The 17653-nt window shown below is 50.8% G+C and overlaps 1 protein-coding gene across 2 annotated transcripts; it reads left to right on the top strand.

Annotated features, from left to right (window-relative positions):
* Positions 1–9982: 9982 nt before the first annotated feature.
* CHAC1 (ChaC glutathione specific gamma-glutamylcyclotransferase 1) lies at positions 9983–11464 on the top strand (the record flags this gene model as incomplete). 2 transcript variants are annotated; one of them, XM_079700141.1, is made up of 4 exons in its annotated part: positions 9983–10204; positions 10614–10649; positions 11084–11125; positions 11261–11464. In XM_079700141.1, the coding sequence occupies 4 exons, from the start codon at positions 9983–9985 to the stop codon at positions 11462–11464; spliced, it is 504 nt and encodes a 167-aa protein (XP_079556267.1). The 2 variants fall into 2 exon arrangements, with proteins under 2 accessions (XP_079556267.1, XP_079556266.1); XM_079700140.1 differs by having other exon boundaries at positions 11084–11464.
* Positions 11465–17653: the final 6189 nt, after the last annotated feature.

Genomic DNA, 17653 nt, shown 5'->3' with positions numbered 1-17653 from the left:
GCACCCCCTGCAGGGCAGAGCCAAAGCCCTGCCAGGCATGGCCAGCTGTCTATCTCCAGTGATCCCTCCTCCTGACTCAGGCTGGAGGCAAAGGAGGCCCTGGGGGTAGGCAGACAGGTGTGTGCCACTGCACCTGTCAGAGGATTGTTTTCCCTTTCCCACAGGGGCAGATGTCTGGGCCAGGCCCGTCCTACTATGCCTGGACTGTTCAGTTTCACCTCCACCAGTGACTCCCTTCACTCAGGGCGTCCTCTTCTAACTCTCTGATAAAAGAGATCCAAAAAGTTCTGGTATCTGCCCATTTGCAGTAGGCCCCTGGGGATGGTGTCCTAGCTGCTGTCATTTAAGGGGCTTTACCTCCGTGGCTCTCAGAGTCTGCCTCCACAGTCAGGCCCATTTTGTGCAGTCATACTTCTCCACATGGGCTGTTTTTCTAGGTTCTCTTATAAAGCCAGGTCCTACCACACTCCAGCATTTCTGTGGGGTCTGATGTTCGACTTTGACTCCATGGGTCTCCCCTCTGTGCAGCCCCGTCACTCCACTGAAGTGCTCCCCACTGCAGTTCTCAGCCCTGAGCCAGCCACTTCCTGCCCCTACAGACTACGCCTTTCTTTCTCCCTGGAGTTGGGAGAGGGGCCCCACCATCCCAATGCTTTGTTGGAACCCTGGTCCCTCGCCTTCCAGGACCAGGCCTGAGGTCAGGGCGCCCTATCAGCTGTGTCTTCCTCCCTCCTCGGCAACTAGAAATGGGCAAGGAGCCAGATTTTCCCACTATCCCATGCGCCCCTCTGCCAGGACGTGAGTGAACCCTTACAGTCCCTGCTTTTGTGGGCAGGGGACCAAGTAGTCTTCCCCCACCTTGGCTCTGGATTCAATTGGTATAACCAGCAGAGCAGTTGTCTTCTCTTCTCTCCCTCTTCTGAGGTGGACTGTATCAAGGCATTCAGCTACTCCTTCCCATACTTTTGCCAGAGAATTGGTGAGACCTATGTCCCTTTTGCACATGGGCCAAGGACCTCAGTGGTTTGCCGGAGATATAGTCCCTCATAGATGGGGATTGTTTTATTTATTTGTTTGTTTATTTTAGCAGCCCCCCAAGCATACAAAGAAAATCCCTCTCTTTGCTCAAGCAACTATTCTATTAATAGCGTGCTTGGATTTCTTTACACTAACAATGAAATATCAGAAAGGGAAAGTTAAAAAAAATCCTCTTTAAAATTGTGTCAAAAAAATACCTAGGAATTGGACTTCCCTGGTGGTGCAGCGGTTAAGAATCCGCCTGCCAATGCAGGGGATACAGGTTCTGGGAAGATCCCACATGCCACGGAACAACTAAGCCCGTGTGCCACAACTACTGAAGCCCACGCACCTAGAGCCTATGTTCCGCAACAAGAGAAGCCATTGCAGTGAGAAGTCCACGCACTGCAACGAAGAGTAGCCCCCGCTCGCTGCAACTAGAGAAAGCCTGTGCACAACAACGAAGACCCAACACAGCCAAAAATAAATAAATAAATAAATAAATAAAAATAAGGTACTTAAAAAAAATACCTAGGAATCAACTTAACTAAGGAGGTGAAAGACCTATATGCTGAAAACTATAAAACATTGATAAAGGAAATTGAAGATGATTCAAAGAAATGGAAAGATATCCTGTGCTCTTGGATTGGAAGAATTAATATTGTTAAAATGGCCATACTACCCAAAGCAATCTACAGATTTAATGCAGTCCCTATCAAAATAACATTTTTCACAGAACTAGAACAAATAATACTAAAATTTATATGGAATCACAAAAGACCCAGAATTGCCAAAGCAATCCTGAGGAAAAAGAACAAAGCTGGAGGCATAACCCTCCCAGACTTCAAACAATATTACAAAGCTACAGTAATCAAAACAGCATGGTATTGGCACAAAAACAGACACGTAGATCAGTGGAACAGAAAAGAAGGCCCAGAAATAAACCCACACACCTACGGTCAATTAATGTATGACAAAGGAGGCAAGAATATACACTGGAGAAAAGACAGTCTCTTCAGTGAGTGGTGTTGGGAAGGCTGGACAACTACATATAAATCAATGAAATTAGGGACTTCCCTGGTGGTCCAGTGGTTAGGTATCCATCTTCCAATGCAGGGGATGCAGGTTCAATCTCTGGTTGGGGAACTAAGATCCCACATGCCACGGAGCAACTAAGCCTGCATGCTCTAGAGCCCATGCGCCACAACTAGAGAGCCCACATGCCACAACTACTGAGCCCGTGTGCTCTGGAGCCTGCGTGCCATGACTAGAGAGAAGCCCGTGTGCCGCGATGAAGATCCCACAATTAAGACCTGATGCAGCCAAATAAATAAATATTTTTTTAAAAATCAATGAAATTAGAATACTCCTTCACATCATATACAAAAATAAACTCAAAATGGTTTAAAGACCTAAATATAAAACATGGCATCATAAAACTAGAAGAGAACATAGGCAAAACATTCTCAGACATAAATGATAGCAATATTTTCTTAGATCAAGTCTCCAAAGGCAAAAGAAATAAAAGCAAACATAAACAAATGGGACCTAATCAAACTTAAAAGCTTTTGCAGGGACTTCCCTGGTGGCGTAGTGGTTAAGAATCTGCCTGCCAGTGCAGGGGACACGGGTTCGATCCCTGGTCTGGGAAGATCCCACATGCCGCAGAGCAACTAAGCCCGTGCTCCACAACTACTGAGCCTGCACTCTAGAGCCCGTGAACCACAACTACTGAAGCCTGCATGCCACAACTGCTGAAGCCCATGAGCCTAGAGCCCGTGTTCTGCAACAAGAGAAGCCACCACAATGAGAAGCCCATGCACTGCAAGGAAGAGTAGCCCCTGCTCACCGCAACTAGGGAAAGCCTGCGCACAGCAACGAAGACCCAACACAGCCAAAAAAAAAAAAAAAAAAAAATTATAAAAAGCTTTTGCACAGCAAAGGAAACCATCAACAAAACAAAAAGACAACCTATGGAATGGGAAGAAATATTTGCAAACAGTGCAACGGACAAAGGGTTAATATCCAAAATATACAAACAGCTCATATAACACGATATCAAGAAACCAAACCACCCAAACAATAAATGGGCAGAAGACCTAAATAGACATTTTTCTAAAGAAGATATACAGATGGCCAACAAGCACATGAAAAGATGCTCAACATCACTAATTATTAGAGAAATGCAAATCAAAACCACAATGAGGTATCACCTCACACTGGTCAGAATGGCCATCATCAAAAAGTCTACAAATAAATGCTGGAGAGGGTGTGGAGCAAAGGGAACCCTCCTACACTGTGGGTGGCAATGTAAATTGGTGCAACCACTATGGAAAGCAGTATGGAAGTTCCTTAAAAAACTAAAAATAGAGCTACCATATGATCCAGCAATCCCACTCCTGGGCATATATCCGGAAAAAACGAAAACTGTAATTCAAAACGATACATGCACTCCAATGTTCATAGCAGCTCTATTTATAATAGCTAAGACATGGAAACAACCCAAGTGCTCATCAACAGACAACTGGTTTAAGAAGATGTGAGATATATACATATATATAACACAATGGCATAATAGCCATAAAGAGAATGAAATATTGCCATTTGCAGCAACATGGATGCACCTAGAGATTATCATACTAAGTAAGTCAGATAGAGAAAGACATATTATATGATATCACTTACATGTGGAATATAAAAAATAATATAAATGAATCTATATACAAAACAGAAACAGACTCACAGACATAGAAAACAAATTTATGGTTACCTAAGGGGAAAGAAGAGAAATTAGGAGTATGGGATTAAAAGATACAAACTACTATACATACAATAGGTAACCAACAAGGATTTACTGTATAGCACAAGGAACTATATTCAGTATCTTGTAATAACCTATAATGGAAAATAATCTTATATATATATATATATATATATATACATAAATAAAACTGAATTACTGTTGTATGCCTAAAACTAATACAATATTGCAACTTAACTATACTTCAATTTAAAAAATAGTGTGCTTGGGGCATACTATCACCTATTCTGCCTTTTAAAAACTCTCATTTAACATCCTATTTGCTGGTACAATCTGTGAATTGTATGGTAAGAATGGAGGGTGAGAGAGCTGGAGGCTTCCACTACTGAATCAAAAATACTTACCCTGGGGGACTTCCCTGGTGGTCTAGTGGTTAAGAATCTGCCTGCCAATGCAGGGGATGCGAGTTTGATCCCTGGTCCGGGAACTCAGATCCCACATGCTGCCGGGCAACTGAGCCCACATGCAGCAACTACTGAGCACTCAAGCCACAACTAGAGAGAAGCCCACATGCCGCAACGAAAGACCCCGCATGCTGCGACTAAGACCCAATGCAGCCAAAAATAAATAAATAAATATTAAAAAAAGAAATTGAATAAAATGTTTAATACTAAAAAAAAAAAATACCCTGGTCGCTTTCCTGACCCACTCAGTTCTTCTGAGCTGTGTCAGACTGAGAAGTCAGGCAAAGGAAAACACGCTCTTCTGTGCATCTCCTCCACTCTCAATCCCCTACCAGCACTACTTCATTTCTGATACTAGACCTGGGGGTTTTCCACACCACAAGCAATTCTGCAACACCAGCTGGGTGTCCTACAATTTAACTCAAGCCTGGCACTATCTGCCTGGAGATAGGATCAGATCCCACAGATCAGTCCCACAAGACTGCCCCCACTTCAGATGCCAATTACAAGTCCAGGTGTTACCTGTCCTTCCAACTGAATGGCTGTAGATCACAGGTTCCTATGACCCTCTCTTTGGGTTAGATTAATTTGCTAGAGTGGATCACAGAACTCAGGAACACAGTTTACTACTAGATTACCTGCTTATTAAAAATGATATAACAAAACCCAAATATGTACTTATTATAAATCACCATATCACCATAGACCATGGTAATACCCTGGATAGAAAGGAAAGTGAAAAATTTGGAGTAAAAATAATATGGAGCAACATGTATTGAGTGCTCACACATGCCAGGTGCTGGATAAGGTTTTATTTCCTTCAATCCTCATCAGAACCTACAAAGTAGGTACTGTTATTCCCAATTTGACAGTTAAGAAAACTGAGGACCAGAGACAGGGTGCCTGGGGTCACCCAGATGGTATATGGTGGAACTAGGCTCAAATCTGGACAAGCTGGGCTTAGAGCCCATGTCTGAGAAGGTTTTCATCCCTCTGGAATCAACAGCTTCATGAAGCAACTTCATCATTTAGCTTAATAAATTCTCATGATCGGGCTTCCCTGGTGGCACAGTGGTTGGGAGTCCGCCTGCTGATGCAGGGGACGTGGGTTCATGCCTCGGTCCGGGAGGATCCCACATGCCGCGGAGCGGCTGGGCCCGTGAGCCATGGCCGCTGAGCCTGCGCGTCCGGAGCCTGTGCTCCGCAACGGGAGAGGCCACAGCAATGAGAGGCCTGCGTACCGCAAAAAAAAAAAAAAAAAAAATTCGCATGATCCCCTGGCTCCTAAAATGCACCCTTCCCTTGTTTCAGACAGTGGTTCCCACTAACACCAGGAGTTGATTACAGTGACTGGAATGAGGAGGAGGAACAGATCATAAGGAAATTAGAAGTGACCACCTGAAGGAACAATAGGAAAGATTAATTTGGGAAAGTTTCACTGAAGGAAGACGCCATGTGTACATCATGTGCAAATCATATGCAACTCTGCAAGATGGAAATGATACTCTCTCATCACCTCTTGTGAGCTGGTACCTCTGTGGGCATGACATCTGCAGCCCCTCCCTGAGGGGATTTTCGTAGGAAAGATGGGATGGTTGCTGCTGATGTTGGAGAGGAACTGGCTGGGGTGGGTGGTTTACTGTCTGGGAGTGTCCCACTGGGAGGGAAGGAGATAGATGTTGGCAAGGATAAGCAAGGAATGGGAACGGGTGAGAAGTTCCTGGGAAGGTGGCCAAGACCTCAGGGCCAACTTTTGTGCAGATTCCTATTTTGAGAGGGTCAAGGTTGAGCCCTTGTCTCGCAGGATTCCTCCTCCTCTGAACCCCAGGGTGCCCTGGCCTTTTTCAAGAGCTTTACTTCTTCTACCTATCTTTGCAGAGAACCTTCCATGAGCCAGGACTGTGTTGGTTCCCCTGGGCCTTCAAAGATGAAGTCTGCTCTCTGGGAGCTCTCAACTTTGTGGGAGGTAGGATGTCAAATGCTCATCAACAAGGAGGCTCTGGGGTTGGACTACCTGCCTTGGGCCCCAGGCTATACAACTTGCTGCTGCGACACTGTGGCAGGTTACCTAAATTTCCTTTGTTCCAGTCTGCTCATCTGTGAAATGATATTTACCTCACAAAGCAGCGGAGAAGTTTATAATTAGAATGGATGTAAAAGCACTTAGCAAACTGCCTAGCTCATGGTAAGCACTGGATAAATGTTTCTGTTATAAGCATGAAGCGGAAGGGACAGAAGTGAGGTAAGGGGTCTGGGAGCACAGAGGAAGGAGTGCCTGACTCTGCCTGGAGCAAGAGCTGGTTACTGATGACCTCACCAAAGGAGTTATTTAAACCTGGGGCTTTGGTCTAGTTGGGAGGAAGTCAGAGAATGGGCATCTTGAAGATGTTGCCCAGGTGATTCTGATATGCTATCTGCCCCTGAGCCACCAAGAACCATTAACTACTCTTTAAAAGTAACTCTTTATTGTTGAAAATTACATTTCATAAGCCTTGAAAATAGAGAAAAGAATCACCATACCCCAATCCATCTATCATTAGTATATGATGCCCCATCTTTTTCCTCATGGATCTTGTTTTTGTTGTTTTAATAGTTTTGTTTTAAAATTATTTATTTGTTTATTTATGGCTGCATTGGGTCTTCGTTGCTGCACAAGGGCTTTTCTCTAGTTGCCGCGAGTGGGGGTTCCTCTTCGTTGCGGTGTGTGTGCTTCTCATTGTGGTGGCTTCTCTCGTCACAGAGCACAGGCTCTAGGCGCTTGGGCTTCAGTAGTTGCGGCACGCAGGCTCAGCAGTTGTGGCTCGCAGGCTCCAGAACGCAGGCTCAGTAGTTGTGGTGCATGGGCTCAGCTACTCCACGGCATATAGGATCTTCCCGGACCAGGGCTTGAACTCGTGTACCCTGCATTGGCAGGCGGATTCTTAACTACTGTGCAACCAGGGAAATCCCAATCGTTTTAATTATAATGCGTGTGATAGTTCCTGTTTTGCATTTTTGTCTTACTATGCAATCACAAGCATGTTCACTACATTGTTTTCCTAATGGATTTTTTTTTTTTTTTTTTTTTGGTGGTACGCGGGCCTCTCACTGTTGTGGCCTCTCCCGTTGCAGAGCACAGGCTCCGGACACCCAGGCTCAGCAGCCATGGCTCACGGGCCCAGCCGCTCCGCGGCATGTGGGATCTTCCCAGACCGGGGCACGTACCCATGTCCCCTGCATCGGCAGGCGGACTCTCAACCACTGCGCCACCAGGGAAGCCCTTCCTAATGGATTTTTACTGTAACCTGTTTTTCCTAAATATAAGTGGTTTATGTTCTCTTAAAAAATTCCCAGTCTGAATTGGTATAAAAAAGAAAGTGCAAATCTCAGTAGTCCTACTACTCAGAGATAATCACTGAGCATTTTTATGTGTTCTTCTAGATTTTTTTTTTGGAAATAAACACATATATACTTTTTAAGTTTAAAAAGTTATTTTAGGTTATTTTATAACCTGTTTTTCACATAATTATATATGCATCGTAGATAGGTTTCCAAGTCAATAAGTATAGTCATACATAATTGTTTCTAATGACTGCACAGATTTAATTTTATGTCTATATCAAATTTATGTAACTAATCATTTATTGCAGGATTTTCAAGTCGTGTATACATGTGTGTACTTCTCCACCACGTGGATAATTTACTTAAACATTTAGCTGTTTTTGGTTATTTAAGTAGCTTTTCTTCTTTTGTTTTAGCTATAATAACTAACAATGCATTGAAAAACCTTGAGGAATATGGCTTTTCCCATATTTTGAATAATTTCATGGAGTGGAAGTATTGGGTCAAAGGGCAGGGACATTTTATGATTCTTGATTTGTATCACCAAGCTGCTTTTTCAAAGCGTTGTTTGTGCCAATTCAGATACTTTCAGCAATGTGTTAATACCAGTTTCTCACCTCCCACCCCACTCTCAAAGGTGGTAGATGGAGGAGGGATATTTTCCCTAAGCAGCAAAGGAGGTGGACTAAAGGAGACAGGATAGAGAGAGGAGAAGAGGGGAGAGTGAACATGGGGAATGGAGGGAAGGAGAAAGGAATAACCAGAAACAACCATTTGCCTGTAATTTTTTCCAGTGGGGAAAGTAATTCACGCTCCTTATAAAAAACCCAAACTTTTCCATAAATATTTACATTTAATATGGAAAGTCCTCCTCTGGTGACAGGCTCTGCTAACAGTTTATGTATATTATTCCATATTATTTCTTTTACTAATATTAATGTATAACTTGTTTTTAAAGATCTAGCTTCATATTATACACAACATAGTGAAACATTCCTACTGGAGATTATATCTTAGGCACCTTTGGAATGATTACTTTAAGTGTGCAGATAATTTTTAGTTTAAATATCTAATTAGAATCGAATGAGAAGCAATACTGCCCCTTTTCCCTGCCAGAGGGCTCTCCCTGTTCCTCATCAGCAGTCCCCTGACCTCAGCAGCAGTCCCTCGGAGCCAGTTCTTCGAGGTGCAGGCCTTCTGCTGCCTCTGTTTCCCTTTCCCCTGGCCGCTGCTTAGGGGGTCAACCCCAGGCGACCTGCGGACCTTCTGTGGGTTGGGAAGCCAGTAGCCAAGGGCGAAGGCCGGTAGCTGCTCACAGCCCTCTGGGGGGCCTTAATTGGGCCCTCCTTGCCCTCCACTCCCAGAACCTCGGTGCCTAAGATCAATCCAACCATTGTTGCAACACTCTCCTGATCGGACAGAACTAAACCCATCGCCTTGGGGCAGGACTGACCTGACTTTCCTGTCTTTATGGCTTCTCTCCGCACGTCGAGACACCACTGCCAAAGTGACAACGGCAGTTCCAAGCGCTCTGACCGGCTTTTCCCGGAGCCTATTTGGGTTCAGCAAGTCCCACACCTGGCCTGGGGCGTAGCCCTCACGTGACCCGCAAGCTCTGAACGCCCAGTCTGACTCAGTCTCTCAGCTTCCGCAGAACACCTCGTCAGCCCCGTGACTCAGTTTCTCCATTTGCTCACGCGCGCCAACAGCGTGAGGCACCTGTGCGGAAGGCGGAGGTGCCTCGGACGCTTCTCCAGAGTATGTGCTCCCAGGCGAAACCCTAGAAACGGGCATTTACGCCGCCCAGAGCCCTCCTTCTGGACGTGTTCTGCACTGGACCTGGTAAAGAATCCGTGCTGCCTGGGGTGGCAGTGACTAGGCCAGGTGCACTGGCAGGACTGCTTGAGAGACACCCTCCTGGGGCCGGCCCGCCATGGTTCTTGAAGGCAAGCCGTAAAGGGGCTGATGGGGAGACGACCGGTGCCCTCGTCCGTGCCCACTGCCGGCCGCCTGACGCAATCTGGGGCGTCCTTGCTGCACGCCTGAGCTGGGGATACCTCCCCAGCCGTTGCATCACTCCTGCCAGGTTTGCCACAGAGGTGGAGCCGAACCAATCAGCGGGCGCGCTGGGACAGCGCAGGACGCGCAGTTACCCATTCAGGGGGCGGCGCGGTTAACCTGGCAGCACAATCCTAAGGTGATTGGCCAAAAGGGAATTTGCCCCGCCCCACTAACCGCGGCTGCTGGCCGCGGTGGGTGGGGCTTCCCGGCCGGAGGGTTTAAAGGGGACCTCGGACCGGGCAGCGCAGCTGGAGCAGCCAAGCGGTGCCAGGCTAGGTGGGTACGTCTGTGGTCCTTCCGTGCCCGCGCCGGAGACAAGCCCCGGAGGCCGCCCGGGCCCGACCCTGTGTCCGGCACCATGAAGCAGGAGTCTGCAGCTCAGAACACCCCGCCCGCCTCACCGCCCCCCTCGCAGCACCCCCAGGACGACTGCGACTCCCAAGCGTTGTGGATTTTCGGGTACGGCTCCCTGGTGTGGAGGCCCGACTTCGCCTACAGCGACAGCCGTGTGGGCTTCGTGCGCGGCTACAGCCGCCGCTTCTGGCAGGGAGACACCTTCCATCGGGGCAGCGACAAGATGGTGAGCATCTGCCCATGCCCGGGTGAATGACGGGGGTGGGGACAGGATAGTGGGCACCGCGCTGGTGCCCTGGAATGTCAGGGTCTATCTGGGCAGACGGTGACTCCGTCCCGATGGGGGAAATATGTAAACCTTGCTTACATATTTTGGCTTAAATTTGTGTGCCCAGTGGGTCACTGTGTGATGGCTATAGGCTGATCCTGTGGATCACCGTGTTGATGAATATTTCTGATTATCAGTCTGGGCCACTGCCATGTGTCTACTTTTGTTACATCTATGCATCATCCCCCTGGATGAGTGGGGCTCTCTGAGGCCTGGGACAGAAGGGTTACTAAGAGTTTTCTCTACCAATGATGGCAGAGCTCATTTCTAATTTGTTTTTTTTTCAAAATCTCTCTTCCCTCCTCAGCCTGGTCGTGTGGTGACCCTCCTTGAAGATCGTGAGGTAAGTGCCAGAGTCAAGAAAGAGACCCAGCATGGAGGGGTGCAGACAGACAGAGCTTGTGGATCCTTGGCTGCAGGCTAGATTAGATGCCCCGCTGGCTGAGGGGAAGGGTGGGTCTAGCTAAGTGCTTCTCATAAGAATCACCTGAGGATCTTGTTAAAATACAGATTTTAATAAGATTTAGAGTGGCCTGAAACTCATTCCTAACAAGCTTACAGGTGATGCCATTGTTTCTCAGACCATACTCTGAATAGGATTTCTGTTCTTTCTGGGGCTAGACCACCTTATCAACCCGTGTTTAGGGAGGATGAGGGCTTGATATATCTCTACTAGAGGGCTCATCGGCGCTCTGCCCACCTCCCTTACAAGCACAGTACTGGGGTGGGACCAGAAGGAGCTGTGTGACTGACCCCAGTGCCCATGTTTTCTCCTAGGGCTGCACTTGGGGTGTGGCGTACCAGGTGCAAGGTGAGCAGGTGAATGAGGCCCTGAAGTACCTGAATGTGCGGGAGGCAGTGCTTGGCAGCTATGATACCAAGGAGGTCACCTTCTACCCTCAAGATACCCCTGACCAACCACTCAAGGCATTGGCCTACGTGGCCACCCCGCAGAACCCTGGTTACCTGGGCCCTGCGCCTGAGGAGGCCATCGCTACGCAGATCCTGGCCTGCCGAGGCTTCTCTGGCCACAACCTTGAGTACTTGCTGCGCCTGGCAGACTTCATGCAGCTCTGTGGGCCCCAGGCACAGGACGAGCACCTAGCAGCCATCGTGGATGCTGTAGGCACCATGCTGCCCTGCTTCTGCCCCCACTGAGCAGGCTTTGGCACTGGTCTGAGGGGCTGAGCCCCTACACGGACACAGGGGCCAGGTCCCCACTCCAGTGCACACAGACAGACTTGATATAGCTGGAGCCCACTGAGAAGACTTGGTGGGCCAACAGGGGCCTCTCTTAAGCCCCTGCCTGTCCGCCAGCCCCCAGATCTCCTACCTGACACTGACTTACTACTTGAAACTTTATTTATTGCACCATGTTGGTGTGGTGGGCAGGGTGGGGGGCCTGCCCTAGATATAGGGGCCCTGCTGAGCGGTGCCCCACCCCAGGCGCCTGGTGCCTGACCAGATTCCCCCCAGTGCTGCTGCTATCCCCATACTACCCAGGCCTCCACCTCCCCAGGGAGCCTCCAAGAGCCTTGACCCTCTGCCCCCCACTCCAGACCAACCATTCCCTAGCCCCAGAAACAACACCCGCCAAAGGTCCCAGCTTGCTGGTGAGGGTAGGAGGGAGTGAGGAGAGGGGGCCCTACAAGAACTGAGGCCCCTGCCGGCCCTGCTCATCCCCCAGGTCCCCAGGGCAGAGCTGGATCTGGAGGCCAGACACAGCTGCTGAGGCTGGGCCTAGGCCTCTTACCCATTTGGCTTTGTTTCCCTGTCCTTCTGTCTGTCTGTCTGGGCCACTCCTGTCTGTCTGTCGGTCTATTTCTGGGAAGCTCATCGGTATAGGCCCTGGCACCTTCCCAGTCCGTCCCATACTATAATCCATAAACTGATCTCATTATCGGTGCTGTGCTGGAATGTGGTTCTTTCTTCAGATGGGGGTTTGGGGTGAGTGAGGTGCTGAAGCCCTGGAAGGCTTATAAGAGGGGAAAGGGCTCCCTCTTCATCCCCATGCCTCTGTCCCAGAGAGGGGGCAGCTGAGCAGGCAGGACTACCAGGTTACATCGCTCCTGTGATCACGATTCACGTCTTAGTGCACACAAAGAATGCCCCCGCTGAGGCAGGCAAATTCAGCCTGGGCAGCTCTACTTGGCAGGCCTGTGAGGAGTCCTTGCCACCGACTTGGTACCCTGTGTCTCCTCCCAGCTGCCTTGAAGGGGCTGCCGGGCTTGCAGTTCAGACCAGGTCTTCCTCCAGTTGCAGGGTCAGCAGCTGCCTCTTCCTGACAGTGAGGCTAGACCTCTGGCTTCCTGCTAAAGGAGCCATGTGGGTTAAAGGAGCTTAAAGGGTAAGGTGATGACAACTTGTGAGACCATGCTGACAGTGCAGGCCTGGAGGACCTGGTGGCCCTTTGACTTCCGAGGTCCAGGTGCTCATTCTTGCCTCCTGTGCCTGTGGTGTGGGCTGTGCCTTCTCTGTTACCCTGACCCACCAGGACTCAAGCCCATGAAGGGATGAGTTGCCGGGCACCCTCTGGATTGCTGCTTGTTCACCATCTGCCTGCCCCTGGCTACTCTTCCCTCAACCTGGCCCTCCAGGTGCAAATCCCAGCCCCCAAAGTCTCAGTCTGGCCCTGGGCTCCTCAAATGGGAGTGGGCCCTCAGTGGATTCAGCCTTTACTCCTGGACCTGCAGAATGGGTGCAGGGCCCAGACAAGGCTTTTGCAGCAGTAGAGCCTGGCTCCAATCCAGCCCATCCCTCACTTGCCCAGTGACCTCTAGAAAAATATTCAGCCTCTGAGACTCAGTTTACACTGGGATGCTGTGTGGTATGTGTTGCTGCCCCTCTTGTTGTGGCTGGTGCCCTGGTTTGGTCTGGGTGTCCCCAGCAGGGTCAGCTCCGACCAAGCTGGGTGGCCCTTGTGCCTGGGGAGGATGCCCATGTGTTGGCAGCCTCATGTCTTGGCCATTGATGGGAAAAGTGTGGAGTCCAGCCAGGTTCTTCTGGGAGCTCGGTTAGGACAACACACCCAGAGGAGGCAGCGGGTGGCAGGGAGCCCTGGACAGCCACCTTCTATGCCAGGGTAGGGCCAGACAGCCAGTCTGGGTGCTCAGAGCAGAGCCATGCTCTATATGAATGGCGCTGGGGGTTCGGAAGTTTGCTTGCCAGCTGCACATGGGCTCGCATACTTCCAGCCATTCATTCAGCAGGTATTTACTAAGCTGCTGCTACATGCCAGGCACTGATCTAGGCACTGGGGATAGAGCAGAGAAGAAATCCTCCTCCTCAAGGAACTTTGAATTGTGACCATTCAGCATGAAAAGTGTCATGGTGGGAATAGGGCACTCAGCTTAGAAAGGGCTCTTAACCCTGAGGGGTTGAGGGAGGTCAGGGTAGGCTTTCCAGGGGAGGGAATGATGGGGCTGAGAGGGGGTCTCTAGTGATCAGAGGCACGGAACAACTTGTACCAGAGGGGGGGTGCAAGGTCAGACCAGCTGGGACAGAGTGGCATGGGGAAGGGGATATGGGGCAGGACAGGTGGCAGGACCTCATCCTGCTGGCTGCTCTGGTGAGCTATGCTGTGGAGGAGGCATTCCTCCTGGGTTGCTGGGGGCCCCTGTGGATTCTGAGTGGGGAAGAGACTGCTTAAAAAGGAATACTGGGGGGCTTTCCTGGTGGCGCAGTGGTTGAGAGTCTGCCTGCCGATGCAGGGGACACGGGTTCGTGTCCCGGTCCGGGAAGATCCCACATGCCGCGGAGCGGCTGGGCCCGTGAGCCATGGCCGCTGAGCCTGTGTGTCTGGAGCCTGTGCTCCGCAACGGGAGAGGCCACAACAGTGAGAGGCCCGCGTACAGCAAAAAAAAAAAGAAAAAAAAAAGGAATACTGGGGCTTCCCTTGTGGCGCAGTGGTTGAGTCCGCCTGCCGATGCAGGGGACGCGGGTTCGTGCCGCGGAGCAACTAGGCCCGTGAGCCACAACTACTGAGCCTGCGTGTCTGGAGCCCGTGCTCCGCAACAAGAGAGGCCACGATAGTGAGAGGCTCGCGCACCGCGATGAAGAGTGGCCCCCGCTTGCCACAGCTAGAGAAAACCCTCGCACAGAAACAGAGACCCAACACAGCAAAAATAAATAAATAAATAAATAAATAAATAAACTCCTACCCCCAACATCTTCTTTAAAAAAAAAAAAAAAGAAGAGTTGGGAACAAGCAGCTGGAGAGGCAGGAGGAGAAACAGGAGAGCGTGGTTTTCTGAGAGCCAGGGTCATGCTGCTGAGATGCTAAGGAAAACGAGGACACAGGAGTGTCCACTGGATGAAATGCCAGGCGGTCCTCAGTGGTCTCAGTGAGAGCAGTTTCAGGATCAAAGGTAGGGCTGAGAAGCTAGTGGGAGGAAAGTAGCTCTCAAGAAAGTTGGCTGCTAAGAGGAGAGAGAAGCCAAGGGGTAACTGAAGGTGTGGGGAGGATGTAGGAGACTCAGGACCCCAAGAGCTTTTGTTGATGTGTGATATAGCGATTGACAGCATTTAGTGTATTAGGAATTGAGAAGTTTAAAACATATTTATCAATTAAATTTAAAAAATAAATCCATTATATGTAAACCTATTTTAAAGGAAAAATGATTCTATTTTCCAGAACAAATTTAGTGAAAGGAGTGGCACTGTTTTATTTTATTTATTTATTTAGCGGTACGTGGGCCTCTCACTGTTGTGGCCTCTCCCATTGCGGAGCACAGGCTCCGGACGTGCGGGCTCAGCAGCCATGGCTCACGGGCCCAGCCGCTCCACGGCATGTGGGATCCTCCCAGACCGGGGCACAAACCCGTGTCCCCTGCATCGGCAGGCAGACTCTCAACCACTGCGCCACCAGGGAAGCCCCTGTTTTATATTTTTAATGTCTGACTTTAATAGAAGCAGTTGGATTCTCAGCTGTTTCTGCATTCCTTCTGTTGCAAATTCACATATAGTTCTGGAAAACTCCATTGTACACTTGGAGTCAGTTCTTGGAGGAAGTGTTAGACTTTATCTTGTAGGGAAGTTGAGTTCTGTGGTCATGTTTTAATTTTTTCATGTGTTTTTCCTCCCACAAAAGGGTCTTTGTTTGTTTTTGTTCTTTTTGTTTTGTCTGCCTGTCAAGCAGACAAGTGTTGTGTTCAGGTCTGGGCTTAAGGAGGCTTGTGCTGGTGGCAGGGGAAGGCTGCAAGATGGGCAGGTGCCGGGGAGGCATGAACTAAAAGCAGGAGCAGGGAACATGGGGACATCGCCTGGCAGCCAGTTGAAAACGGGGGACAGGCAGGAGGGAGGAGACTAGGGAACCCCAGGGTTTTGCCGAGAGGGGGCATAAGCAGTTCAGGGGCATGTGGGCAAACACAACTCCGGCCTCTGAGCACCCTTCTAGGGCTGACAGGCTCTTAGGGGTTCTCCAGGTTGCCCCCCACTGGGTTCCAGGAAGGACCACGTTCCTCTGAGGGCTGTCGTTCCCTGAAGACAGTGGTGGCAGAGAACCAAAGGGTGTGGGGAGATGGACCTCAAAAGGGGGAGACCCTGTCTTTCCCCAGGCCTGGCTCTGAGGAGGGTCAGGGTGCTCCAGGGCCAGGTTGGGGGGGCCCTGTCACAAGGAGAGTGTCCCTGAGGGCCAGGGTCAAAGCAGGAGGGCCAGCCTCCTGCCCCACAGCTAGGGTGACCATATATCCCAGTGTGCCCAGGATGGGCCTAGTTTACTCCTGTTGTCCTGAGGTAATTATTACTTTCACTCTCAAAAGCCTCGACGTTTGGAGTGTTTAAATGGCATGGTGTCTGTGGAAACTGGGACCGAGCAGGATTGTCTTTTATTTTTTGGCTGCACTATGCGTCATGCAGGGTCTCAGTTCCCCGACCAGGGATCGAACCCCTGACCCCTGCGGTAGAAGCGTGGAGTCTTTACCACTGGACCGCCAGGGAAGAGGGCCAGGGAAGTCCCCAAGCAGGATTGCTTTATCTGGCGCCTGTCAGAAGAGGCTGACCAAAGCCCCGGACCACACCTGCCCTCTGCTCTCCTTGCCCTGTTCCTGGACCCTCAACCCCTGCCCAGGGGCCCGTGGAGGCCGCTCTCCTCTGCCCTTCCCGGGTGCCTTTGGAGAGTCCCGCCAGGCCTGCCCTTCCCGGTTCAGGCCGGTCCGGGGCATTTCCCTGGGCTGTGAGGGAGAGCGGACACACCCTGAAGGCTCCGCCACCGCGCCGCTCTCCTGTCACCGGCCCAACCCCTCCGAGGAGAGGGCACCGCACGCGTCCGCGCCCTCCCACTGCTGTGCCCGCCCCTCCCGCTTCATCCGGGGACCCTGCCCCGCAGGCGCCCCTCCGGCTCGGCGGCTCCCCGGTCCTTCCCGCCCCCCAGGAAGGTAGAGCCCGGAGTGAGCGCCCCCCTCACCAAACCTTAAACGTGGGCCCCGTCTCCTTCCTCAAACCTTCAGGCGTTCCGCTGTCTTACCGGACCTTGGGGCTCCCTGTCCCGTCCTACCTCCCCCGCCCTAATGCTCACCCTCTTTCCCTGGACGACAGTCATGCCCTCCAAAGTGATCCGCCTTCCCCAGTTTGGTGCCCTCATGGATATTTATTTCCTACAAAATGTAAAATGCAACTCGGGCCCCGGCGCCCGCTCTCCCCTCCCGCCTCGGCCTCGCGCTCGCCCCGCCACGCCCCTCCATCCCGCCGCCTGCCTGCTGTCTCCTCCCACCTCGGGCTATTTTGGTTCACCAAGGCTTTGCTCCTACTCTACTCTACTACTCTACTCCTACTCTCTGCTAACCACTTTGCCCAGCCCTCTCACGTCCCTCTGAACTCAGCGTCGGCCTTGTGCCTGCATAAGCTGCTGTGGACCTGGGCCGGGGCTGGCTGGTGCCCCACCTCGTGGCCAACCCCCCGCCCCCGCTCCTGTTTTGAGCCCAGCACATTGTATTGACGTGACCTGCTTGCAGATTTGTCCCCACTAGGCTCAGCACGCCCCCCCTTCCCCAGGGCAGGAACTGAATGTCGCCCAGCTCGTAGCCCAGCTCTGGGGCCCCACAGGAACTCAGGGGACCTATGCGGAACCGGGTTTAATGAGACACCCCTTCTGAACGCAATGTCACGCTTCCCCTTGGACGGAAAGGACCCGTGGAAACCTGTCACCACCAAGGGAGAGTGCCAAGCCGCCTCCTCGGGCTAATATTCAAAGTGAATGTTTCTGTGCACAGCCCAGGAATGTGGGACTGGGAGCCACCAGGGTGAGGGCAGACCCAGCACGTGCCTGACTGGGGCAGTACTGACCCACCCTGGGCTGCCCCCTCTCAGCCCCTCCGTTGTTCTGAGAGAGGTCAGGCCCTAAACACACAC

The sequence above is a fragment of the Hyperoodon ampullatus genome, assembly GCF_949752795.1.
Source record: "Hyperoodon ampullatus genome assembly, chromosome: 3".
NCBI classification, from domain to species: domain Eukaryota; kingdom Metazoa; phylum Chordata; class Mammalia; order Artiodactyla; family Ziphiidae; genus Hyperoodon; species Hyperoodon ampullatus.
Note: the sequence above shows the minus strand (reverse complement) of the source record. Positions and strands in the feature narration are given on the sequence as shown.